This window comes from Zootoca vivipara, chromosome 15 (assembly GCF_963506605.1).
Source record: "Zootoca vivipara chromosome 15, rZooViv1.1, whole genome shotgun sequence".
Taxonomy (NCBI): domain Eukaryota; kingdom Metazoa; phylum Chordata; class Lepidosauria; order Squamata; family Lacertidae; genus Zootoca; species Zootoca vivipara.
In genome coordinates this window covers 26,177,176-26,204,702 of record NC_083290.1, presented here as the reverse complement: position 1 = coordinate 26,204,702, position 27,527 = coordinate 26,177,176, and the positions used below count along the sequence as shown (strand labels likewise).

General features: G+C 45.5%; 2 protein-coding genes across 6 annotated transcripts in view; both read right to left on the bottom strand.

Moving 5' to 3' along the window:
• Nucleotides 1-514: 514 nt before the first annotated feature.
• DLAT (dihydrolipoamide S-acetyltransferase) lies at nucleotides 515-15,364 on the bottom strand. The gene is made up of 14 exons (XM_035139662.2): nucleotides 14,944-15,364; nucleotides 12,639-12,740; nucleotides 12,236-12,360; nucleotides 11,375-11,540; nucleotides 10,192-10,318; nucleotides 9,477-9,664; nucleotides 8,665-8,815; nucleotides 8,498-8,565; nucleotides 8,102-8,206; nucleotides 7,122-7,229; nucleotides 5,752-5,867; nucleotides 5,313-5,475; nucleotides 3,177-3,313; nucleotides 515-2,370 (listed from the first exon to the last, which is right to left on the bottom strand). The coding sequence occupies exons 1-14, from the start codon at nucleotides 15,214-15,216 to the stop codon at nucleotides 2,241-2,243; spliced, it is 1,959 nt and encodes a 652-aa protein (XP_034995553.1). The 5' UTR covers nucleotides 15,217-15,364; the 3' UTR covers nucleotides 515-2,240.
• Nucleotides 15,365-16,342: 978 nt separating this feature from the next.
• Nucleotides 16,343-27,527, bottom strand: part of DIXDC1 (DIX domain containing 1) — an 82,304-nt gene continuing 71,119 nt past the window's right edge. For 4 of the 5 annotated variants that reach the window (XM_060268555.1, XM_060268556.1, XM_060268554.1 and 1 more), the window contains 6 exons: nucleotides 27,308-27,469; nucleotides 25,968-26,034; nucleotides 23,812-23,920; nucleotides 23,526-23,634; nucleotides 18,115-21,648; nucleotides 16,343-16,493 (listed from right to left, as the gene is read on the bottom strand). In XM_060268555.1, the coding sequence (XP_060124538.1) occupies nucleotides 21,568-21,648; nucleotides 23,526-23,634; nucleotides 23,812-23,920; nucleotides 25,968-26,034; nucleotides 27,308-27,469 (528 nt within the window). In that variant the 3' untranslated portion in view covers nucleotides 16,343-16,493; nucleotides 18,115-21,567. Of the gene's footprint in view, nucleotides 16,494-18,114; nucleotides 21,649-23,525; nucleotides 23,635-23,811; nucleotides 23,921-25,967; nucleotides 26,035-27,307; nucleotides 27,470-27,527 lie in introns of those variants that run through there. The other variant, XM_060268557.1, reaches the window with a different exon arrangement.

Below are 27,527 nucleotides of genomic sequence, written 5' to 3'. Positions count from 1 at the left end.
AGGGTCATCTATTCCAATTCCCCGCAATGCAGGAATCTTTCACCCAACATGGGGCTCGAACCCACAGCCCTGGAATTAAAAGTCTCATGCTCTACAGACTGAGCTAGCCAACTTCATACCGTAGCATCAAAGAAGAAGAAAAATGGAAACTAGCCATTCCCTACTTATGAAATAGTCAGTAAAATTTTAAAAAGTCAGTAGAATAAAATGTTTTGGATTATTACAATGAAACAAACACAAAAGTTTCAAGGCTTTAGTTAAGTTGGATTCTAAAAATAACTGAAGAACATTTAGAGCAGCTACGGAGTTAGTAGGCACAAGCTATCCATAGTTCAAGTAACAAATCTCTTGTGACTCCCAGCCCCTGAGTGGGACAAGTTAAGATTCATGTTTCACTGATTCAAATAGTGAGGCAAGCTCAGCAATCCTTCTTACTAGTAGGGTCAGTTCCACACACATACCATAATAGCCTCAGCAAACAATGAAGCAGCAGGGACAAGAAAAAGCCATCTAATAAATTTTAAACATTTAATGGAACACAACTGGCTTAACTGGCCAGACGGGAACGGAGTTAGGACGTTTTGAGTGCAACTTGCTTCTTCCCAAAACAGTAAAGATTTTATGCAAAACAGCAACTAAATTAACAAAATATTAGATGGGTCTCAGAAAAATATTTAATCTCCACAGTATAACCACCTTGAATATTCTTTTAGTGGATTTGGTAGCACAACTTTACAATACTTAATGCAATGCATATCATACAGAATAATTTGGGGTATATTTATCAATGGTATACTTGGCTCTCCAGGTCACGTCACTTGGCTATTACATGATCCTCCTTTGTAAATTAACATTTTCTTTGGAAAGCAAACGTGGGAGTGTTTTCCACTAGAGAATCCTTCCCTTTGTGGACACAATCTTAAATGCAAATGGGCACAATTTCAACAGAAAACCATTCCAAGCAATTTAATTTTTTACACTATTTACATGACCAAAGAAATTTTGCCACTTCCCCGAGGCTGGGATTGGCAAAAGACAAAGTTGTTACAGAACTGACCTCAATTCAGAGAAATATAGTTACACCTACTGTATTTTGAAATGAATAGCACTTCAATAGTCACGACTAACCTGTTCCATTGATTTCAATGGAACTTAAGCAAAACTCATTTACTCTGATTTATGGCCAGTGGTCACAAACCACTCAGGTTATCTTTTCTGCACAATCTTTTTTATATGAAGGAAGACAGTGACCTCACATTCATTTCAATGACAGGACAAGTCCCATTTGGATTGCACCTAGTCCCAACACCTCTCAGAGCTTCCTAAGGTCAACAATGTGGAAGGGGGGAGGGAACCCTAAAGTCAGCATCCAGATGTTCAGACCGCATTGGTTTATGTTTATCAGCCCCTAATGAATTTCATCAATTCCCTGAACAATGACTGCTCCTTCAAGTGAAGCAGCATTCACTAAACTAGAAGGGGAAGCAATCTCTTAAAATGAAAGATTTAATGCCAAACAAAGATGAAAAGTTCATAAAATGCACTAGAATGAACATATATGGTCAGCATTATTTCAAAAAAGAAATGTCGCCATACAATGTGGGGAGTCTGACTGGAGTTCTTGAGTTAAAGTGCTCTCAAATAATTCATGTGGCTATAAAATCTGAGTAACTGCTGAACTCTAGAAAAAAGCTGGCATGTGGACCATTAGGGAACCCTGTTCTCTTCCATCCTTCAGGACAGCCTGCTAATCTAAAAGGACAGGAGGAGAGAATGCACAAGCTCCCTGTCTTTGCTGGTAAGGGGATTTCAGCAACCAGATAGTTCAACTTGTGTTTTGCTTTTTCTTTGCTTTTACCAGTCTTGGTTCCTCTGTTTTTGGGAACAGAGAATGAGTCATCAGGTTGCTGGGTGGGCCTGTGTTCCCTTGATCAGAAGCACGAGCTCCTCCACATGATTTCAATCACTTTGGGCTATTTAGGAGGGAGAAAGTTTGCAAATTCATTTCCCTGTATAAAATACAGTATAACCAAACCAGGCTCTAGAAAGCCTATGCAAACCATTTTAATATGTACAACTGGTAATAAAAATTACCAGCAACCATATATATATATTTAGATAAGATTTTTTTTAAAAATAAAGAAGGGAACATTTGTTTAAAAGTCTAAACACTAGATATATAAATAGCTTCTTTAGAATGAAGTGATGTGACCTAAGAAAGTCCTGGTGGCCTCAAGGGATTATAGCAGCATGGTGGCCGGCTTCTCAAGCAACTTCTTGAACTCAGCCAGCCACTGGGCTCCAACTGCTCCATCCACAACGCGGTGGTCACAGCTAAGCGTGACAGACATCACACTGGTTACGTCAAATCTGGGGTGGGGGGAAAAAGCACATTTCAAATGCTCAACCTCTTCCATGAACCAATCAATAGGAACAAAAGCAAAATGCAATAAGTGAGGATTAAGTCAGCAAGGAACAAAGCAGCAACAATGGGGCTGCCTTTGGGGTCACACAGCTTGTGCATAGCCAACATAAACATGGTCAGCCATTTTTAGTATTTTCTTCTGTACAAATTTTGGACTTTTCCTGGCTACAGGTATATACTGGCCTGGTTTGCACAATAAGTTAAACCATGATTTGAAATAAACTATGGTTTAACATGCACAGGCACTTTGCACCTGAGTGTACCATGCCCTAGGAGAAACAAGCTAGGTCTAGCTCAGGCATAGGTAAACATGGCCCTCCAGATGTTTTGGGACTACAATTCCCATCATCCCTGACCACTGGTCCTGTTAGCTAGGGATCATGGGAGTTGTAGTCCCAAAACCTCTGGAGGCCCGAGTTTGCCTATGCCTGGGTCTAGCTTGTTGTGAGACGTGAATCCAGGCTTGTGCTTTGTCTCCTGTAAACCACAAGCAGTGAAGCTAAGAAGAAAACTTTGCTTCCACTTGTGATTAGATAGGAGAGAAATAAACCATGAGCCTGGATTCGTATGTCATAAGAAGTTGGTTTCCTCTACTCCATGGAACGACCAGGAGCACGGGAGAAGCAAAGTGCATGTTAAACCATAGTTCATTTTAAACAATGATTTAACAATGCATGTAAACCAGGCCACACAAATTCCCTTGAGTGCTACCCTATTTAAAGAGGTACTTTAAAAACAAAACAAAACTTACCCCTTTTCATTATCTGCTGGGACCAGCCTTTTCTCAGAGGCACCAACTGCTAAAATACAAGCCTGTGGTGGATTGATAATCGCAGAGAAATTCTTAATCCCATACATTCCTAAATTTGAGACTGTAAAAGTTCCTCCCTGAAAGGAAATAAATACATTAGCATTGTTTGACAAACTACTGTTTATGGTACGCTGTTAGCTGTGGAACATAAAAGGGTAGCTCTGAGAAACTGTTTGCTAAACAACCATCACCACTCCAAAACATCTCAGGTATTGGCACCATTACAGTGGGTGTTTCCGGCTATATGGACTCTGTTCTGAAACCATATGCTATCAGTGCTCCCAGCTACGTACGTGACACCACAGATTTTCTGAGGAAAATACAATATTTGAACAATCTTCCTAACAATACTATACTAGCCACTATGGATGTGGAATCTCTATATACCAACATCCCACACAATGATGGTTTACAAGCCATAAGGAACACCATTTCAGATAAAACCACAGCGGACTTTGCTACCAAACTCTGCCACTTTGTCCTTCAGCGGCACAGCCATGGGCACCCGCATGGCCCCACAGTATGCCAACATCTTCATGGCAGATTTAGAACAACGTTTCCTTAACTCCTACCCACTCAAACCTCTCCTGTACCTGCGATACATTGACGATATTTTTATTATCTGGACACATGGACAACAGACCCTGGAAACCTTCCACCAGACATTCAATGACTTTCACCCCACCATCAACCTAACAATGAACCAATCTATGCAAGAAATACATTTTTTGGACACTACTATAAAAATACAGGATGGACGTATAGACACCACCTTATACAGAAAACCAACTGACCGACAAACATATCTACATGCTTCTAGCTACCATCCCAAACATACCAAACAATCCATCGTATACAGCCAGGCCTTACGTTACAACCGCATCTGTTCCAACTCTACAGACAGAGAATCTCACCTAAGAGATCTACAGCAAACCTTTTTAGAACTAAAATATCCACCTGATGAAGTTAAACAACAGATCAACAGAGCCAGACAGATACCTAGAGAGAACCTGCTGCAAGACAGACCCAAAAAAGAAAATAACAGAACACCACTAGTCATCACATACAGCTCCCAAGCTAAAACAGTACAACGCATCATCAGAGATCTACAGCCTCTCCTGGACAATGACCGCTCCCTTTCTCAAGCTCTGGGAGGAAGACCTTTCATTGCCTACAGACAGCCACCCAATCTTAAACAACTCCTCACCCACAATAATACAACCACCAGACTTAACATGGACACTGGTACCAGAGCCTGCAATAAACCCAGATGCCAACTTTGCTGCCACATACACCCAGACAACACCATTACTGGCCCCAACAACATCCAACATACCATCTCAGGACTATTTAATTGCTCATCCTCTAACATTGTGTATGCCATCAAATGCCAACAGTGCCCTTCAGCTCTCTATATTGGACAAACAGGCCAAACCCTACGCCAAAGGATAAATGGACATAAATCTGACATCAGGAACCAGAAGACAGAAAAACCAGTAGGAGAACACTTCAATCTCCCAGGACATTCTATACAAGATCTCAAAGTAGCTGTCTTACTACAAAAGAATTTCAGAAATAGACTGGAAAGAGAAGTTGCTGAATTGCAACTTATAACCAAGCTCAAAACCATGGAGGGACCTGGTTTGAACAGAGATATCGGGTTCTTATCTCATTATACATGATAAGCGATCTTCAGCCATCTCAACCCTTGCTTTTTCATGCAAAACCATTTGCAGTCGTTTGCGGTCATCAACAGCTATCAGTCAGTCAATCACCCATTTCCACCACCCTTCTGAGTGATCCCCCCTCCCCATCCCCACCCCTTCTCTACATAAGTGCCTGGAAACTTCCATTTCACTGTATCTGAAGAAGTGTGCATGCACACGAAAGCTCATATCAAAATAAAAACTTAGTTGGTCTTTAAGGTGCTACTGAAGGAATTTTTTTATTTTACTTCGATCCAGACCAACACGGCTACCTACCTGTAACCACTCCAAAACATTTTTCTTATCTCTCAGAAAGCAAATCCGGAGCACAGTCACACCTTTGGAATCACTCCTGCTTCATGTAGCTTACCTGAAATTCATGTGGCTGCAACTTCCCTTCGCGAGCTTTGGTTGCCAATGTTACAACATCTTTGTTAATGGAAGCCAATCCCTTTATGTGTGCATTAAATACTATTGGGGTTATAAGTCCTGCTGGAGTACTGACTGCAACGTTTACATCGACTACATGATTCCTGGAAGACAAATGGGGTGGGGGTCCATTTGTATGAACCTAGCAAGACTCAAAAGAAATTCAGACTTGAACAGAAATTGGAAGGCACTTTCACAATCCATTATTGGCTGTCTTATTACAATAAACCAACCTCCCCACCCTGACCCCCTTCAATTTAATTGCACAAAAATGCATCAAGCTGCTGCCTCTATACTGCTGCAACTCAGTTCCAGCATGCAGCTAAGATGGGGCCAACAGTTATGAAATTTACTTGTTAACTTAAAGACTGAACACTTACTGTCTAATGACTGTGTCCAACCAAGAGGAATTTGCTTCAGGCACTTTCATGCAAGCCAGAGCTGAAGCCTTAATTATGAAGTCATTGACAGAAAGCTTAGTGTTCTGCGGCATCTCCTGCGAAGACAAAAGAGACAGAATGGACATATTTGCAAAACTGTTCATCTGCCAGGATTACCTTAGAAGGCTGAAAAAGGATGAATTCATGCAACCATGTATTCCACATAATTACAATGATTGTGGAAAGCGGCTATTCAAGGCCAGCTGCTACACAAGGAGCCAGTGAACCTAAGTATACAGAAGGCAATGCAAGCAAGAGCAGGCTGTCTGTCTAATGCAGACAGGTCAACCAGGCTGAGAAACCCAGAGCATGCAACTTGAGTAGTTTCCCCTCTTCCAGTGTAGTGTAGTGGTTAAGAGCAGTAGACTTGTAATCTGATGAAACGGGTTCGCGTTTCTGCTCCTCCACATGCAGCTGCTGGGTGGCCTTGGGCTAGTCACACTTCTCTGAAGCCTCTCAGCCTCACTCACCTCACAGAGTGAGGAAGGGAAAAGGAGATTGTTAGCTGCTTTGAGACTCCTTAGGGTAGTGATAAAGCAGGATATAAAATCCAAACTCTTCTTCTTCTCCTCCTCCAGTTTACCAACAACACACATCATACTTCTCCTAAGCCTAACTCTCAGAATGAAAGGTTTTCATTCCAATTTTAATAAGAGGGTTTATTTCCCAGAGCATTGTGCAACTTTCTCTCATTTCAGTTCTAATAATGTAGAGAATAAAACAATGCACAGAACTAGCTCTGATATAGTCATCTTTCCCTTATAGTTTACAATCTCCTGTTACATATTCTGTGATCTTGACTGGGAATGCAATGTGGGAAACCAGAAATGCATGTAAATGCGTACACTGCTGGAATATCCATGGATGGTAGGTTGTTTTGTATTACAGTGGTACCTCGGTTTATGAACACAATTGGTTCCGGAAGTCTGTTCATAAACTGAAGCGTTCATAAACTGAAGCGAGCTTTCCCATTGAAAATAATGGAAAGTGGATTAATCTGTTCCAGACGGGTCCACGGAGTACTTAAACTGAAGCGTTCATAAACTGAAGCGAACTTTCCCATTGAAAGTAATGGAAAGTGGATTAATCCGTTCCAGATGGGTCTGCGGCGTTCGTAAACCGAAAACTCATAAACCGAGGTGTTCATAAACCGAGGTTCCACTGTATGTTAAAACTTCCACATACTGAAAACTCAAGGAAACATTAAATCATTACAGAGCTGCAGCCCCCTACAGCATAGAAAGCCACTATATTGTTTTAGGGACTACCTACAATGCCATCACAATACTTCCCACACCACAGCAAGTTACCTGGTTGAGCTCTTTTCTTAGCACCAGTATTTCTCCCATGTCTACATCGACTGAGAGATAGTAGTGAGGTATCGTTTGCTTAGACTGCATCAAACGCTGGGCAATCACCTGCAAGTACGGACAGCAAGACAAGAAATTAAGACACAACGTATTCTGCCAAGAGTTGGTGTCATATCCAAGCTTGGTGGCTTTCAGTTGGGTGGAACTATTTAAATGCGCCACACAGAAGCTTACCCTCCCCAAATGTCAGTCAGGAGTGGCCTCACTGTTCCTCAAAACACACCTTTCACGTGCAGCCTTTAGCCCAGGCATCCCCAAACTTCGGCCCTCCAGATGTTTTGGACTACAATTCCCATCTCCCCCAACCACTGGTCCTGTTAGCTTGGGATCATGGGAGTTGTAGGCCAAAACATCTGGAGGGCCGCAGTTTGGGGATGCCTGCTTTAGCCTAATTCCTTTGTCATCGCCCACAGCCAGAAAAAAGCACACATGCTTTTGCTCCCTTTAGCTTCTTATTACCTTGTCCCCTGCATCTAAAATGTGAACCTCTCAAGGTAGGAATCACCTTTTTTCTACCCTTTTGTTACATCTGTACAATACAGTCACACCTCAGGTTGCGTACTCGGCAGACCTGGAAGTGTTTAATTCCGGGCTCCTTCACGTGTGCATGCACAGGAGCGTTTTTGGCACTTTGCGCATGCGCTTAAGCGCCGCTTGGGTTGAGTACTTTTTGGGGTGCCGGAACGGATTGGGTACTCAACCTGAGGTACCACTGTACCACCCTTGACATGATGGGAACTCCCAAGACAAGCATTTGGAGGCCACGTGTGCTAAACCTCTGTTTCACAAACATCTGCTAGCACCTGTTCACAGGAAAGCACTTAAGAGGTCAACAAGCCAAGCCTTCACACTTGAATGATGCTCAACAAGAGGCACTGACTGTTAACACACACCCTAAGGCGACAACAGTGATGCCTTACCTTGCGAATATTGCTGATTGGAATATCCGTGAAGACGCCTGTGGGAAGGGCTGCGGCAGCTGCTGATGCAGGTGTTGCCATAGGAGGTGCTTCTGCTGCCCGGGGCTGTGTGCAGAGAAAGCTTTTTAGCTACGATGTTTTTTGTGAAGAGAGGGGTCTAAGAATTGTTGGGCTGAGGGCAGAGAGGGCTCATTGTTCTTTAAGCTATTCCAACTTAGAAGAGTTTTAAAGTGTTGCCATCACACATCACACTCAGGTCAAGTTCTGAGGGGAGGGAAAGCCCCAGTTCAAATAATACATTGGAGGCAGTCTTCAGTAAAGGTTTAGCCTTGTCAAAAAACTTTGATGCAACCAAGGCAGAAAAATCAAGATGCTGCACTTCTGTGCGCTACTCACCGGGGCAACCTTTGATGGCACAAATGACTCAATGTCTTTCTTTGTTATCCGTCCATCTGGTCCCGTGCCTGGAGTGGACACACAAAAGGGAAAGTGTTTCAAGCAAGAGCTAACCAAATGAACTGGGGATGTGGAGTGACAAAAGTATGCTGGGGGTGGCCACTCACCTTTCACCTGTGAAAGGTCAATTCCTTTCTCTGCTGCCAGTTTCTTTGCCAGAGGGCTGACTATTGCCCTCCCTTTTTGTCCAGGAAACTTGGCTGAAGGAGGGGCCGCCGGCTGGGATGGAAAAGAAGGAGTAGGTGTTGTTGCCGCTGCCTTAACAGAAAAGAGAAGGCCAAATGTTTAGTTAGATGCCAACACATGGGAGGCTCGTGGGAATTCCCCAGTGTTCCAACCTGTGCTTGACTAGATGGGTGGTATCTGATGAAGTGTGCATGCACACGAAAGCTCATACCAAAATTAAAACTTAGTTGGTCTTTAAGGTGCTACTGAAGGAATTTTTTTTATTTAGATGGATGGGTGTTTGGCATGGGGCACAGCAGCAGCCGCTCAAGTCCAGTACACAGTACCACAGTGAAATTGCACTAATACATGCATGACCCAAGAATGCAGGGTCCTAATGGGAGCTGGACATCTTACTTAGAAGAGGCCCGAGAGAGAGAGAGGAGTGTACTGAATTGGGGGGGATTACATACGTTGGGAAGTGGGCAAAACAGCCTCAGTGACTCAGGAAAAGCTCCCCAAGCCTCTGAAGAACAAAATCTAGCAGACAGATAGGAAAGGTGTCTTTCTAAGCTGTCTTGTAGCCCCTTTCCTTGCAAATATATGAAAACAGGCAGCACACAGTTGATCAGGTTGTAGAAGCAATCCTGCATCTCTCCTATGTGGAGATAATTTCTAGAGCAACAAGATCTTTCTGCACAGGAGAAGCAAACATTTCCCCACCAGAGGTATCACATATGCAGGTTGTACTTACAGGACTTGGGAGTGGAGGCAGCACCGGAGGCTTGATATCTGTTACTCCAGCATCCTTGTAGTCTGCAAACGCTGGAATGTCAGACTCTTTCTCCACAATGATGCAGAGGGGAGTTCCTAAGGGCACATCTCTCGTGCCTTCGGACACCAAGATTTTTGCCAGGTAACCTTCTTCTTGTACTTCAAAGCCTTAAGCGGAGAGAAATTGTTTAAGGAAACAATCACTAGGGAAACCAATACTGAAGGAAACTTCACAATCCTGCTATGGAGAGAGAGATTCCAGCAAATAAGTTAATTGTGTATTATTTACAAAATAAAATATTTAAATTAGAAAATCTGGAAGATGTAATCCACAGAGTTCTTCTAATTGAGGAGAGATCTTCATGTAATAAGATAACAAGCCTGGAGCACCTGTTGCTGTAGTGAGATAGGGTAATGTTTTAGATTCCTCAGTATCAGCCAATGCTGTAAGAAGAGAAGGGAATCTTGTCTGCATTACCTATTATTTATGAAATGCAAATAGTAAAGAATCTTCCAAACTAGGGGAGGGGAACCTGCAGCCCTCCAAATGTTAATGGACCACAACACCCACTACCTCTGACCATGCTGGCTGCCTGAGACTGATGGGAGGTGGGATCTAGCTACTTTGGATGAGCCACAAGTCCCCCACCCTTTGCTCCAAAGCTTTATATGTTTAGGATTTAAAAGCTTCTCACCTATCGTAGCTTTGTCTGTCTCAATTTCTGCCAACAAGTCTCCTTCGCTTAGCTTTTCACCAACCTTCTTTTCCCATCTCTGAACTGTGCCCATTGTCATTGTGGGTGAGAGAGCAGGGAGAAGAATCTAGGGAAGTAGAGAGTACAAAAGTCTGTATGAACAGGTCTCTTAAAACCAAACAGCAACAATCCCCAATCCAAAAGGCAAGGCCAAACAGTGTGGTTACAGTCCTCAGTCTTCCTAACACAATGCTTGATTGAAAGGAGGGAAACAGGGCGTAACTGCTCCATGGACAGTGAACTGAGTGGTCATTCCTCCTCCTCCTACAGCATTGTAGAGGATAAGGTAGAGGGACATTCTCTGGCACCCAAAGAAACTTCCTCACTCTCTAGCAGTGGACATGTTAGTTAGCACAACATGTGTGTGTGTGTTTTCTCCTGGCAGGGAGCAAAATCAACCAGCTAATACCACTAATTGAGTCAATGTGGTGTAGTAGTTAGTGTTGCACTAGGACCTAGGAGATCAGGGTTCAAATTCCTGCTCAGCCATGAAACTCAATGGGTGACCTTGAGCAAGTCACAGTGTCTCAGCCTAACCTACCTCCCAGGGTTGTTGTGAGGATGAAATGAGTGGGGCTGTGGAAGCAGTATGCCAGTTTGAGGTCCATGGAGGAAAGGTAGGATATAATTGTGATAAATAAAAATAAATAAGTAAATAGTTGCCCCACACAGAGACATGTGCCAATCTGCCAAGGGCAGAAACTATTCACCCTCCATTTCAACAATCCTTTAAAGGCAGTTCTGCTGCCTTTAAATGCAAGCTCACACCCTACATTGTTTTTGCAGCATGGAAACAGGAATAAAGTTTGAAGACAAAAGAATAATACAGTGGTGCCTCGCTTAACGAATGCCCTGCTTAACGAAATTTCCGCTTAACGAAAGGTTTTTTCTAGTGGAGGTTTTACGAAAAATTCATCTAGCGAATCACGGTTTCCCATAGGAATGCATTGAAATTCAATTAATGCGTTCCTATGGGCAAAAAAAATTCCAAAAAATTTCAATGCATTCCTATGGGATTCGCTAGACGAATTTTTCGTTATAAGAAAAGACCCGTCTAGCGAGGCACCACTGTAAACGATAAAGGTTACAGTAAGAGAAATAGTGATTTGGGCCTGTACTGTACCTGCATGTGGGGAGGATAGGAGCTGCCTGGAGCTTGAGCCGAGAGCTGAGCTGCTGGCGTGGGGGGAGCTGCTGCTGGAGGAGGAGGAGGAGGAGGCACTGAGGCTGGTGGAACAGTTGCTGAAGAATCCAAAGTGTAACTCTTAAAGGCGTCAATAAGCTCAGGCCTAGGAGAAGGCAGGGAGGAGCCTTGAGCAAGTGCAAAGATACGATATACCTAAAAATATAACTCAGCCACCCAGAAGGCCTCACAGCTCTGCTGGCTAACACCTGCATGCCCCAACAACAACTGAAGCATGCAGCAATACAGAATACGGAAGAGATGTGGCCCTGCCCAGGTTTCTAGACCAAGTGAAGTGGACAGGAGAAAGAGCAGGGGTCTGGGCTTCAAAGGGAGAAGAGCTTAATTTAAGCCAGGACTCAGCCCCAGAACCTGCCCCAATATAACAGAACACAGAACATAAGGATGTCTCTGCTCACATGTGGAGTGTCTTTCAGACTACTGAATGGCAAGCAGGCTCCATACATCTTACGAATTCGGTCAAGGGCCTTCCTATTAGATTTGAACCCCTCTCATATTAAGAGATTTTATCACTAAGGAGGCGAGGCTGAGAAGAGGGCTAGCCAATACAACACAACGGAGGGACCAAGAAAAGATTTTGCTGCTGAAGAGGGTTTGAAGGAGAGTTTTAATCTGAATGGAGAGAAGGATGGTGTGACAAAGATACTTTCGGAAGCTGTCCTAGAAGGAGTAGTTTGGCAAAGGTAGGGCAGAGATTGTGGGGTGGGGGAGAAGTGAAGGACACTAAAGCAGACATTAGCAAAATGGGAATTCTACAAAGATGATCCTAGCTCTACTCACTTGTCCACAGTGATGCAGATTACGGCTCCAATGGGAACATCCCGCGTTCCTTCTGGCACCAGGATCTTGGCCAAGTAACATTCTTCCGAGCTCTCAAACCCCACAGTAGCTTTGTCTGTCTCTACCTTCACAAACATAGCAAAGTTGTTACAGTAAAGAAACATCCTATTTTCGTGACCTACACTACATCAACCTCACATTAGCACCGTACACCATCAGAAAAAAAGAAAAGAAATCACAGGTGGTCAGGAGAGAGTATTAGGCGATGAAGGAGACTGACATCCCTCCAAGATGTTCCTAGGAACTCAATTCCAACAGCTTGCTCAGACACTACTTAATAAAAATGACATTAGTCACCTGATAAAAGGCTACTGACCAACAGGTTACACCAATTTCAAGGTACCTCTGCTATCAGATCCCCCTCATTGATCTTGTCCCCTTCTTTCTTCTCCCATCGTGCAATAGTCCCCATCTGCATCGTAGGAGAGAGAGCTGGCAAAGGCACCTACAAAGAAACAGGTTGTTAAGGTGATCAATGTTCCATCCTGGAATTTCAGCGTGAATAGGTATTGCTAAGCACCCACCAGCATGTCCCCTTCACAACAGAAGGAGTCTTAATTTGTGCAGAAGAAAATAGGGCTCCAGACATAGGAGTAATATCGGATTCATCATTATAAGGCCCTAGGGACAATCAATAAAATACATTTATATACCAAAAAAAGACACCCCCAGGGAGAGAACAATCAATCAAAATACAAAACAGTCAATGAAACGTTAAAAACAGCACAAATCAATATTAAAAAAAACCCACTTCATCTGTCTAAATTTCCATGCAGGCCAGTTGTCTTCATTTCTCATAGGACTATAGAATGCCATTATTAATAGGTCTTGGGTAGAGATGTAATTCATACAAGAAACACGCAGAAGTCCCAGGGTACCTCATAGTAAAGAAAGATCCCCAAACATTTTCATGCTAGACAAAGAGGCTGAAAAGCAAAATGTAAGAATACAACAGCCTTACTGAATGTAATCAAAAGCCTATCTACTCCAACACTAAGTTTTTCGAGTGTTGAACCAGGTGCCTATGGAAAGTCCAAAAGCAGAACATGAGCACACATAGATAGGTATCTATCTCACTCACTGGGGAAACTTCCATACACAGAGACTTCCATGCACTTTGGAACTCCCATCACAAAGGGTCCCAGAATAAGTAAGAGATTTATGTACATAGGCTGCCCTGTAGCAGATGTTCAGGCCCAATGCACCGCACGAACATCAACAGTCAATTATGGGTCATCAGTATGCCCATCATTGGGAAAGGCCACTTCAATCGATTGAGTTCATCTTTAGGAAAGTCTTACATTTTATATCTAAGGTGGGAAGCAGAGGCCAGTAGACCACATATCTGAAGAACCACTACACACACACACACACACACACACACACACACACACACACACACTTATGGGGTTGCTAACAGCAGAAAAGCACAGTGTATGTGGGTGGGTGAATGGGAGGAAGACCCATGAGCAGGATAGAATAACTGATCCAAATACCACCAATAAATACAGAGAAGACTGGGGGTGGGGGGACCCCAAGCACCTCTAGTATGGAGAAGCTATCCATACCCAAACTCCGAACTGGAAATACTGAAGTAGACTCAACCCTTGTTTCCTTCCAGTATAACACTGGGAAGTCCAGGGGAAGGGGAGGGGGAGGAAAGAATCTGAAAACATAGAAAGCTGCCTTATCCCAAGCAACAGCCTCCATCCATCCACCTCAGGATTGGCTGCAACAACTGACAACAGCTCCGCAGGGTTTCAAATAAAAGATCTTCTCCAGTCCTACCTGGAGATGCAGACAATGAATGACCTTTTGCATAGAAAAGCATGTACTTTGTCACTAAGAGATGACCTTTCATAAATAAAAAAATTAAATGACGATTCCAGCCTTCATCATTCTGAATAACAAAAGCAGGGGAAGCTACCTCAAATATGAATCTATCGTGCTCAATACTGTGACGGGCAATGGCTCTCCAACCTTTCGGGAAGGTCTATTTCTCACCCTACCAAAAGATGCTAGAAGATTTGGTACCTGGGACCTATTGCATGAAAAGCCCATCCATGTTCTACCAACTGAGCTCTGCTCCTTGCCCTTAAAATAAAGATTCCGGTCCCAGTGGCTCTGGAATAAAGGGCTGGTTCAAATAGCAGCAAAAGAAACTGCCCTACCACCCTACCCAGACCATTGGGGTCCATCTAGCTCTAGACTTGTGTACACCAGGTTTCTTCAACGCTCCCCCCCCCCAATTGCTTCTGTGCGACTCTCACCATCCAGGACTACGGGATTTTCAGGAAGGAAGAACCGAGGGCTGCTGAGCTCAAGCCCCGCTTGCACAGGCTTCCCGTTAGTGCACCGGACTGAGACCAAGATGATGGGCTATTGGGGGAGGGGGGGCAGTCCGGCCTCACCCAGCAGCCAGGCGCTTCTTACCTTCGCATGACCTTCGTTTCTGCCTGCGAAGCAGGTCTTCTGCCGCCGCCGAGCCCGCAGCCTTCCCAACCGGGAGAAGGAACCCACCGACCCCATACCAACAGTGAGAGGATCTCCCAGTCCCTATGAGTGGAGGTTCCCCCCCCCCGCCCGATCCTCCCAGCCCGGGGCCACCGAAGGGGAGGCCCCCCTGCACAAATGCGGGCCCCACTCACCTTCTGGTGGGACGGGTAGCTGCACCAGTGCCGGGCGGGGCCGGGCTGCAGCCGGGCCTTCCTTTCCTGGAGGAACAGCGGCGCCTCTCCCCCCCGGCGGGGCCCCCATGAGGCGAGGCCGCCGCCGCCACCGCTACAACCGGCGACGGCCCCCCAGGAAGCGCGGCTCCGCCAAGGGGCCCCCTCTAAGCTCGCCCCCGGCGCCGGCAGGAGCCGAACGCTCCGCGGGGCCGCGCATCGCTGGGCCACGCGCCTCGCCAGCACGCGCCACATCCCGCCTCGCCTCCCCTTCTCCCTCCCTCAAGAGGAAAAAAAAGGAGGAGGCCCCGGCCTCCCCGGATTCCGTCAGGCAGCGGCGGCCGAGAGAGGAGCGAGTGACCTCCCTCAGACTCCCCGGAGCGGGCAGCGCCGTAAGGCACGGGAGGAAGCGGAGGGGGCGCGACACTGTCGCAAAAGGAGCCGTGCGGGGGAGGAGCCGTCAAGCGCGTCAAGTATGGCCGGGGCTGCCTCCCAGCCGTGGCCTGAGGTTACCCTTCGGCGTCACGAGAGGCTGCGCGCGCAGCCAGCCTGAGCCACTAGCGAATGAACGAAGGAACGAGTGAATGGAATTCTTACACCAAGGTTTGCTGCCCCAAGGAATCCCCGTACCCTTTTATCTACAGTACACGCAAGCACCTGGCGCTGAAAGCTCTTCTGTCTTTCTGTGAACTGTGCTCCTTTACTTGGCAAGAGACAGTCCTGGCAAAAGACAGCCTCTGAACAGTGTGCTGGCAGACTACAATTGTTTCCCCTTTTGAAACGGAAAGGTGCTTAATCTCTCAAAGGATCTGGCTGAATTTACTATAGAATAGTTGCAGGTTAAAAAAAATACCCGATTTAAAAAGTTACTGATTAGTGGGTGTGCTGGGTTTTAGCTGCTCAAAAGATTAAAGAAGCTGGTGACGAGGGTGGAGGGACTTTAGCGGGTGGTTTATTTAAGATCATACCTGATGCTGGCTGGCTGGGGGGGGGGGTGAGAGGTACAAGCCTTGGGGCATTTTCTTCTTCCAAAGACAGCTGCTTCAACACACATCAAATACTACTAGTACAATGCTGCCAGTTCCTTGGATTTGCTGACACCTTGAGCTGGCACAGATGCTTGGGATTGAAATTGCAGTTCCTTCCCTTTCCAAACAAATCAGGGTGGAGGAAATGGCCTCCGTTTCCTTGGTTGACCGACTTCCTTCTCACACCAGACCCAGGCAACAGCCCCTCCTATGGCAGCCTCAGTGCAAGGGTCCTTCCTCAAGTACAGTACACACTTGTTGACATGCAGGAAGCATGTCTTATGTGACACTCAATGCACCTAGCAAGCTTCTCACCATACCCCCCCCCCCAAAAAAAGCAAATCAGACCTGGGTTTGCGAACTCTCTTTATTGGAGGTTATTTTTTTTCTTTCTTTAAAGTCTCGGTCCACAAATCCAAAGTATGTTTAACTGTTGCAGCACACAAACAAGCTTCAGTTCTCTCTTGGCCAGCAATGTGCAGGGAGGAGGTTGTGAGAGTAACCCTCCTTGTAATAGTTACAGGTAGGTAGCCGTGTTGGTCTGGATCGAAGTAAAATAAAAAAATTCCTTCAGTAGCACCTTAAAGACCAACTAAGTTTTTATTTTGGTATGAGCTTTCGTGTGCATGCACACTTCTTCAGATACAGTGAAATGGAAGTTTCCAGGCACTTATGTAGAGAAGGGGTGGGGAGGGGTGGGGATGGGGAGGGGGGATCACTCAGAAGGGTGGTGGAAATGGGTGATTGACTGACTGATAGCTGTTGATGACCGCAAACGACTGCAAATGGTTTTGCATGAAAAAGCAAGGGTTGAGATGGCTGAAGATCGCTTATCATGTATAATGAGATAAGAACCCGATATCTCTGTTCAAACCAGGTCCCTCCATGGTTTTGAGCTTGGTGATAAGTTGCAATTCAGCAACTTCTCTGGACGTATAGACACCACCTTATACAGAAAACCAACTGACCGACAAACATATCTACATGCTTCTAGCTACCATCCCAAACATACCAAACAATCCATCGTATACAGCCAGGCCTTACGTTACAACCGCATCTGTTCCAACTCTACAGACAGAGAATCTCACCTAAGAGATCTACAGCAAACCTTTTTAGAACTAAAATATCCACCTGATGAAGTTAAACAACAGATCAACAGAGCCAGACGGATACCTAGAGAGAACCTGCTGCAAGACAGACCCAAAAAAGAAAATAACAGAACACCACTAGTCATCACATACAGCTCCCAAGCTAAAACAGTACAACGCATCATCAGAGATCTACAGCCTCTCCTGGACAATGACCGCTCCCTTTCTCAAGCTCTGGGAGGAAGACCTTTCATTGCCTACAGACAGCCACCCAATCTTAAACAACTCCTCACCCACAATAATACAACCACCAGACTTAACATGGACACTGGTACCAGAGCCTGCAATAAACCCAGATGCCAACTTTGCTGCCACATACACCCAGACAACACCATTACTGGCCCCAACAACATCCAACATACCATCTCAGGACTATTTAATTGCTCATCCTCTAACATTGTGTATGCCATCAAATGCCAACAGTGCCCTTCAGCTCTCTATATTGGACAAACAGGCCAAACCCTACGCCAAAGGATAAATGGACATAAATCTGACATCAGGAACCAGAAGACAGAAAAACCAGTAGGAGAACACTTCAATCTCCCAGGACATTCTATACAAGATCTCAAAGTAGCTGTCTTACTACAAAAGAATTTCAGAAATAGACTGGAAAGAGAAGTTGCTGAATTGCAACTTATCACCAAGCTCAAAACCATGGAGGGACCTGGTTTGAACAGAGATATCGGGTTCTTATCTCATTATACATGATAAGCGATCTTCAGCCATCTCAACCCTTGCTTTTTCATGCAAAACCATTTGCAGTCGTTTGCGGTCATCAACAGCTATCAGTCAGTCAATCACCCATTTCCACCACCCTTCTGAGTGATCCCCCCTCCCCATCCCCACCCCTCCCCACCCCTTCTCTACATAAGTGCCTGGAAACTTCCATTTCACTGTATCTGAAGAAGTGTGCATGCACACGAAAGCTCATACCAAAATAAAAACTTAGTTGGTCTTTAAGGTGCTACTGAAGGAACCTCCTTGTAATAGTAATGATTGCAGACTTCAGAATTTCTATACAAAATATAGAGCATTTTATACATAGCTTGCATGGGACATGCTGTAAGGATATGAACTCAAAAGAGGAATTTCAAAAGGAAGCAGAACATCTCTAGAGTTTGTGTAAAAATCAGGCATAGATATGTTGAGGAGAAAAACCAATAACTTCTCCCTACTTTTTAGTCTCAAATACAGCCTTGCCCAACTTGATGTTTTTGACTACAACTCCCATTAGCCACAAAAGCTGTAGTCCAAAATACTGAGAGGCACCCAGTTAGGGAATACAATTGCCCCCATCATTCCATGAATGATTCATTTTATTTCAGACCCATTTTGTATCTCCCCAATGCTCCTCATCCTTATGAGGGGATGGTAAATGTGGAGCATATCTACATGACAAACTTTCATACGATTTAAGCAATATATTGCTGCTTACCCCCAAAGACTCAAGGGAACTGTAGTTTAGATAGTGAAGAGGTGCCTATATACTTCAACCTTAATGCTACAAGACTGAGGCTGAAACCCTGCACCCGCTTTGGATAACTAAATCCCACTGGGGTTTACGGTATTAAAACAGCCCAATAGTATGTAGGATTGCAGCCCACCAGAGCCCTTAAGTCTTTCCTGAGGTGACCCCCCTGAACCAGGGTATTCTTTGCTCCCTCTTGCCACCACAACCACATTTCTGCCAAGTGCCAAGAAGCCTGTCTGAAAAGGAAGAACTGGTTCAATTAAACTGAAGTTAAAGTTGTTGAGAAGTGAGTACAGGTTTGAGCTTAAAAGCTCTTCCTGGGGGGAAAACAAACTACTGGACAATTCCCTTCTCTGTCTCTTTGTTTAGTAAATATAATTCCATGCTGTCTTTTCGCAATCTAGTAAAATTCATGCAACAGAAAAAACAGTAATTCCATGAGGAGAAGGAAGTTTTTCTTTATCAGGGGTGAGGAGCCCTGTTTCTTCCCATTTAGTAATAAGCTCTCACCTCCAAAAGCCAGCTTGGTAGTTGCTGTTCTGAAGGACAACGAGGATTGCACTCTGAATTGCTAACAGCAGACACGGATTCTAATGAGGGCAGGGTTTGGAAAGGCACTATTGCACTTTCTGTACACTGAGGGCATTGGGAAGAGCAACAACACAGAAAAACACAGAAATCAGTACAAGGAAAAAAGCTGGCAAAATATAAAACCATTAGGAATCTGTAATACCTTCATAGTAAAGTAAACCTAGTAATTGGAGCGACTTGGGGTGGCGGCATTAACAGGATGCTGGTACAAAACCTGCTAGTGTCCTCTAGAAAAATGGGTAAAATACAGCTCAACATGTGCGCAGAAATATACAGAGGGGAATAATACTTGCACCGGTATAAAAATATACACCATCCTTGAACAACAGCAATGCAAATGGATACAAAATAATTCCAAAAAACAGGAACAAGTTTACAAAAAGGACATGTGTAAAATCTATAAAATGATAAAAGCCAAGTTTTACTTCAAATGTCCAGCCTCACATGAAAAAGGACACGAAACAGGCTGACATACAGAAACGGTCATTCAGAGTGCTGGTGCATGCACCAGAGACATGCAGGCCTGCAACCACCTTCAACGCACAGGACTGTGCTGGATGGAAGACGAGATGCAGATGCATGGAGATGGGCTGGTGGAGGCAGCAATCTCTGGTAGCTGGAGTGACATTCCTGATTTTGCCACTCGCCACCTGCTTTTCAGTTCAGTGATGCCATGGGTGCACTTGCCAAGAGGCACCCCCTGCACCCCCCAGTTCTGCGTTTTAGAGCATTGCTAGAAACATAGAAAGTCCATAGTCAAGAAAAGCTAAAAAGTATCATGTTACATGAAGCAGTGCTGATTGCCGGCTGGACTACCAGGAGACCAAATTTGGCATGTGGAGAACAGATGTAAGCAGCAAGTGGATGCATCCCAAAATGATGTGTAAGTGTGCCCCAAAGACTCTTACTTAAACCTACTTATTTAAACCCCAGTGACCTTAACGGCTACAATTTCTGTCCAAGCTTTATTATGCTATGAAAAGTGTGTGTGTGTGTGTGTTATGCCTGAGAGCCAGTTCATGCAGCTGCTCTGCTCATGGTGCCTGCTGTGGCTCAGAGAACTGGTTAATTCGTTCTCCACAAGCACACACCACACTTGAAGAGTGGTCTGAGCGGCGCTGGGCAAGACTGCAGATTCTGCTTGTGGCGAACAAGCCAGTCGCCCCCCCCCCTTAATCAAAGGGAAAGGAACCACCATGGGCAGTAGAGAAAAAAAGACAGCCACCACAAAGTGGGGTGGGGCGATTTTATGCAACAGTTTTACCGTAAACCAGGGGACCAGAGAGGTTATGTGCCTGATGCCTTGCTCCCTTTCAGCTTTCCCGAAGGTGGTTTCACACAGTCACACACTCTCACTAGAAAACTTGCAATGAGACCCACATGAAACAGTTCAACATGCATTCCACTGTCCAACCATTGAAAATAAATAGCATTCAAATAGCAAATCGGGATCCCAGTCCCACATGAGTCTCAGCACAGGCTGACTGGAAAAGAACTCAGATGGTGATGGGAGAAAAGCAGAGTCACGACTTACTGACTTGTGGAAGAAGACAGAGGACCCACATTTCCAAGGGACCCAACATTACATTCTCCTACTGTTTGGACTGGAGTTTAAGAGAAGAAATGCATGGACTGGAATCTCTTCTGCCACTTGATCCCTGGAGAAACAAAGACATGGACCTTTCTGTGGCCTCCTCACCCATACCCCCCAAAGCAATCCAACTATGGTTTCATGTCCCTCAAGAGTTCCAGGATAGGAGAGCAAAACCAGAAAAGCAGAAGCAGACACCCCCAACCCCACTCTGATGCTGCCAACTCGTGATCTGGACCACAATCCAGCCCACTTCTTTCTCTCAAGAAAGTCTCGTTGGCTCCCGGTGCTATCTGTCTGGCACAGAGTCGTTTGGAATGATTGGCTGGCGAGAGCTTTCAATATCGAGAATGTAGCTGCAACAGCACTGCCTGCCTCCAGTGCACAGTTTCTAAGCTTCCGCCATGAAGTGCAAGGTTCCTTGTAATACTGTACGTCTCCCAATGAAAATGCTCTGGATTCTCTGACAGCAGCGGGAAGGGGAAGCAGGGACAAACACACCATTAAGGCTGACAAGGACTGAAAAAGAGAGGCGGGCCACTCCCCACACCATGGGACTTTCAAACAATGCAACATTTGGCCATGGAACTCAAGTGCCATACATCCTCCTCGCTTGTGGCAAAACGTTATACCCGTCATTTTGCAGAGAAGTCCGTTCCTTTCTTTTGGCAGTTTCGAGACAGATGCATCTCAGTTCACAAACTTTTTTGGTCAGTATCTGGGAAGTGCAGCAGACCAGTGGTGGGTCGCCAGGAAAGAGAGTTCGGGTGTCTCTCATTAGTTCTCCCCATGGTCCTCTTCCACCCATGCCACGATCTTTCCCTCCCACCCAGGGATGATGTCGTCATCATGGAAAACCTGTGAGAAAAGCAAAGCAAAAGAAACTTGTTAACAAAATGAGAGTACATGCAGATGCTCCTGTGCCAAGAGTCGCCAAGGCTAGCGCTTCTTGCAAGTTTGAGTGGGTTGAAGCTTCTTCTCCCTAAGCACGTCTCAGGAGGTGTTTTGAGCAGCCAGGTGCTGGCATGGCACAGTGGCTAAGAGAGCCAGCTGCACGTCAGGAGTCCTCAATGCAAATGTTATCTCAGCCATAACCCTACCAGGTGACTTCAGGGTAAGGATGGGGAACCTCAGACCCGGGGACCAAATGCAGCTCCTCTGGCATCTATACCTGACCCCCAGAACTCTCCTCAGTCCCCACCCCTCAGTATCTCTGCTTTGCACCACCCTTAAGTGCCTGTGGGGCTAGTGCAGGACATGCCTGAACTCTGATAATGCCTCTTGCTTGCATGGGTGGAGAAGAGAGAACGTGTGTGCATGCGCAAACTAGCCTGCTGTACAAAGATAGAATTTTCATTTGTTGCTCTGCCCATGCCCACCACAGACAAGGCGGCCCTTGGAAGGCTGTCCAGGAGGGAATGTGGCCCTCAGCATGGAAAAGGCACCCTATCACTGCTGTAGGGCAAGCCGCTCTTTTCAACCCTGTATACTATGAGGGATCAAAAGGCCCATCCTCATGTTGATAGTCAAATGGTTATCCCAGTGAGCCCCAACATTATTAACGTCTTTCCTTTTCACAGGCTGATCCTGAGACATGGTGACATGCCCATGCCCTCACACGATGAAGCCCATGGTAGCAAGGGGGTAGGTGGGCCTGAGCCCAGCTCCTCCAGGCACACTCAGATTCACTTGTAAAAACTGAAAGCCAGAAAGTCTCTCCTTTTTACGGATTATTTTGCACATTCTGGGGCATCTCACAAGTTTTGCACCAGAAGGCTTATTCTGCAAGTTGCAGGATGATCAGGGCCTTGTAAGCTCAGAGAAATTGCAGGTCCTTGCCCTACATGACGGCCTAACCTCCTTTAGCTATTACAGTTACATCACTCAAGCCAAGCGCTGCAGAAACCTGTCCTTACCAGCCAAATCAAACAGGACAAGTTCCCAGATCTTTGGCACACTTATTGGTTGAGTGACATTCATCAGCTGATTTATCTGGAGACTTCACTTTCTGCCTGTAGCTCTTAGAGGGCTGCTGCTGAAAAGTCAGGTTGCTTTTATGCAACATTCTTCAGTTGTACTATAAGTTGCACCCACATGACCCCCACACCTGGGCCAACCCTGGCCTTTCTGCCCCTGGGCTTCCACGCCACAGGATACAGGCCAAGCATGAGCACACAGAGATGAAAAAGAGTCACCACATGATTAGGGATGGAGAAATATGTCAAATTCGGTTTCATTCAATTTCCCATTTTTCCAACCTTAAATTCAGTTCTCCTCATTTCTGCAGCAATTTGAAATTATTTTTTAATCCTCACGCATATCGGTCAATGGTTTAGGGCAGGTTTCTCCTAATAAAACACATTTTTGTATGTACTTTCCCCCAATATATTTTGCAAGCAAATACAACTAATGCAATGCATTTTTGTAATTTTCACTAATTTGTAGTGACTTTCCCTTAATGCATGCATTTTTGCACACACTGTTTGGCTGGAAAGCCTCCATCGCAAAATTCAAAGAAGTGCAGATTTCAAAGGATACCTGTGTTTCAGTTTGTGTATTACTGTAGTTCGAGAAGTGTTAATTAATAAGTCTCTCACTAAGATGCAAACAAAATCGAACTTCTTCCCCATCCCCAGGCACAACCAGCTGCCATTTTGTCACTCTCTGCAAGTGGGCATGTCACGTTGTCACACAATAACTGTGAGCGTAAGTCCTAATGAGAGGCTATTACATACCTCCTCTTTTACTGTGCCAAATTCTGGATCTAGGGCTTTGAAGTGGTAGCGATGTGTCCCTTCCCGATCAATAGCTGCTTTGAAGTCCCTTAGAGTCACCTCACCTAACCTGCACAGACACAAGAGTAGGAAAGAGGTAGAGCCAGCCTCACTGCCAGCGTGTGGCATGAATGACACAGGGCTCATTGGGTGCAGCGGCTGTTGCAGTGCATGCTGAGAGAAAGAACACAAATTCTGACTTAAGTCCCCCCATGACAGAGACATGATGGAGGGCTGCCAGCCTCACCTCTTTGGTATGTTCACCATGAAAGGTGTGAGGGAGCGATCCGTGAAGTAGAGCACTTTGGTGCAGGCACTGCTGCTCATTGCAGGGGTGCTGTGAGAATGAGGCAGTTCTGCAAAGACAGACGGACTCAGTTAAATTATAGCCCTCCAACTCTAAAAGAGAAGCTAGAGAAGGAAAACATGAGAGCTCACCTAACATCAAAGGCTAGAGACCCCACCCTGACAGAAATCTCTCTCTGTTTGTGTACACACACACACGCACACACGCTTTCCGCACCTCTATAGAGTTTGTCACCAATAGGATTTAGGGACAACACCAGTGGAATACAAAGACCCCAGGCCACACAACACCTCTCCCACAACAGCATCATCCTGCTTGCAGCCTTTGTAGTCACTGGCAATAATCCAGCCAATGATAAAATCAAGAATCCTGTTGTTGTTTTGCAGTCTCAAAGCACAACTGCTATGCCTCCACTGGCCCCAAAACCAATACCACTTCTGATGTGGATAAGCAGAGAATTGGCATGGGGAGAAGCTGCAGGCACGCCTGCCTGCCTATCAAGGGTTACACAGCACATACGTCTCTCCCTACTTTTGGAATAGTAATGCAGCTGTACGTCCTTCATGCTACATCTATGCTGTTTCCAACAAGCTGGATGTGGGAGGAGGGTTTGGGATTCAACAAGGCAATTTGTCCAGGAACATGAAGCAGCTTCATTCCTGTCTGCCACTGCACACAGCTCACAATCTCCAGTGTAGGTAGGGGTGAGCATGGATCAGGCAGGTACAGAAGCCAGCTATGCCTGATGCCAGCTAGGCCTGGAAAATGCTCCGGTCTAAAGGCTTGGCTTGTTATCAGCCTGAGAAGTCTTATAATGCAAAAACTCTTCTGTTTTTTAGAGCATACAGTTACAATAATGCAATGATGGTGGGGAAGGAAATGGTCCACCCAGAATGATATAGATGGATCAGAGATGCCCAATTTTTAAAACCCAGCTGCAATGACTGGGGAGCAAGGCAAAAAGAGGCACCACTGCCAACTGTGACCACTAGATGGCAGAACCTGTTTGCAGTAAGACACTGGAAGGCCTCAGAGAATAAGGTGGTGTTTTCTGCTTGATGTTAAGAGTAAATATTAATTGGAGTTGTTCATTATTTATGGTGCAGTAATGTCCAGAGACCGAAGCAGTCTGCTTTGTGCCAACAACTGCACCTTGGCAAGCTCTTAGTTCAAAGTGATGTTGGTGAAAGGAACAGTCCAAAGGAGCAATTAGGAGGGTGAGCAGATCAGGAGGGAGAGTGAGGAGGAGCAAGGCCTGCCCAGATTTCCAAAAGCATCCCTGCTAAACAGTCTCTGTTCCAGAGCATCTGACAGCCCCTCCAGATTTATTCTGCATTTGTCCCAATTTGCTTGCACAAAACATACACTGAGGTTAGACAAATGAGCATTTGTTCTGATTTGTCTATGGGGCAGTTATATTATTATTATTATTATTATTATTATTATTATTATTATTATTATTTGTTTATTTATACCCTGCCATTTTGCCCTAATGGGACTCAATGCAACTTACAGGAAAAACCAGAATTGCTAAAAACATAGAAAGAGCAACAATTAAAAATAAATTAAAAATTAATAGAATTATAACTATATGCACATATAAAACCTGTTCAAAGCATACAAATAATTACAATAAAAACAGCACAGCACCAGCCCTTTCATTAAAGCAGCCAGTTCCCAAAAGCTTGTTGGAACAAGATGCTCTTCACCTGCCAGTGGAAGAACAACAAGGAGGGAGCCAGTCTAGCTTTTTAAGGGAGGGAGTTCCACAGTCTGGGAGCCGCCACCGAGAAGGTTATGCTGGTATGTTAATGAACATTCATCAGAATTTGCTTGCAAGGTGTTTACACATTTTCCTGTTAACCATTTGTCCATCCTACACGTTCCAGAGATATTTCCCCGTCGCTTTCCTAACCACAAAAGGTCCATTCTTTTTTGGAAGTGGGACTTTTGGAAGAGCACTTGAATGCACTTGAACGGTGCAAACCTGCTTTTCCGGAATGTAACCGAATCCATCCCACAAAATACTGACAGTCTAGACTTGAAGCAGGACACTTCCGTCTGGTATGAGAGAGCGGTCTTGGAACTACACTCACTGGAGTTGGAGGGCCAGGATTCTCGGTACTCGTTCGTGATGTGGCCGGCAGGTGATTTTCCTTGGATCTAGAGGGGGAAACCAGAAAGACACTCTGTACATGCTCATAGGCACATTATTATTATTATTATAATTAAAATTTCAGGATTGAGCCCTGGCATCACAAACAGGTTCTGGGGTTGAGAATCAAAGGACAGGAATGACTTGCAAACTGTACCCTCTTGTTGCTCCTGGAGAGTCTTGGAGAATCTACTTTAAAGCTCTGACAGAAGGGCCTACTTTTACTATTCTAATGCAGGGCAACCATTTACCGGTCCTTGCATCGCTGAGCTGAGCAAACATCACAGAGGCTCAGGAGACTTGAGGGCTTGAGAGGCAAACCAGGTTTGCCTGCTGAGTAGCAGCTACAAACACGAGGGGCTCCATCTTAAAGGTCAGCAGAGAGGAAAACAACAGATGGGTTAAACTGATTAAAGGACCATACGCAAGCGTGCACACCAACTGGGACAAAGGGAGCATGTGCCGCTGTAATGTCAGCAAGAGCCTGCTCAAAATTACCCCCACCAAGGACAGCATCCAGTGACTTGAGCGACTGAAAAGCCCTACAGCAATGGCAACACCCGGCGGCCCTTTAGCCGTTTCACAGATTGTGATGAAGTCGCCCTCAAGGCTTCCTAGAAGAGGGCTCCAATGGGAAAGCGGCAAAAGGCCTGTTAAAGGAGGGAGGGTGCAGCAAGCTTGTGGGAGTCAGGAGCAGGAACACTACACTCCCATCTCCTTGGACGTATTTGCCTGGCGTAATATAGTCCAGCTGCAACTAAGCCATGAAGCCTGAAATTCACACACCGCAAAACCAAGATCAAAGCCAGGACTCCTAAATCCCAGACACATCCCAAACAGTGCCTGGAAAAGCATTAGTTTTTGGTGGAGCTGGTGCTTTAGGACAACATGCATCACTACGTCCCCTACCTCAAAAATCCCTCCAGGGTAAATAAGGTGGCTGCAAACTCCCCCTTTGTCACAATGCAAGTCTCAACCCATAACACTCTCACACAGTGCTTTTTCTAGGACCCCAGCAAGCGCACATGCCCTGAAGTAAGCCTACACCTGCCCCTCACCTGCATGCATGACAGGAGGAGGGGTCATAGCAGAGATGATGGTGATAATGTACTTTATTAGCCCCTCCTAACTGTAAAGTGTCATGGGCACATGGTCTGCCCATGCAGGGCAAAGGTGCTTACAGAGCAATGACTCCTCCAGGCCCACAAGCCACAAATGGTGCAGAAAGAGGCAACATCGCCCCAGGCTCCCTAGTCAGCATGACCCGGGAGTGCCTCTTACCCTCCTCTCTTGCCTCTTCTGCATCTCCATGCGGTGCAGCCTCTCCATCAGGCTGGAGATGCCCTGCTCCAGGCTGTCGATGGTATGGTGCTGGGGGTCGTGGCCACTGAAGCTGTTCCGCAAGCTGCGCAGGGCCTCGCGCACCAGCTGCAGGTCGTTGGTCTGTCCAGGAGATCAGGAGAGATCAGGAGGAAGCAAGCCTGGCTCCTCTGAGACGCTC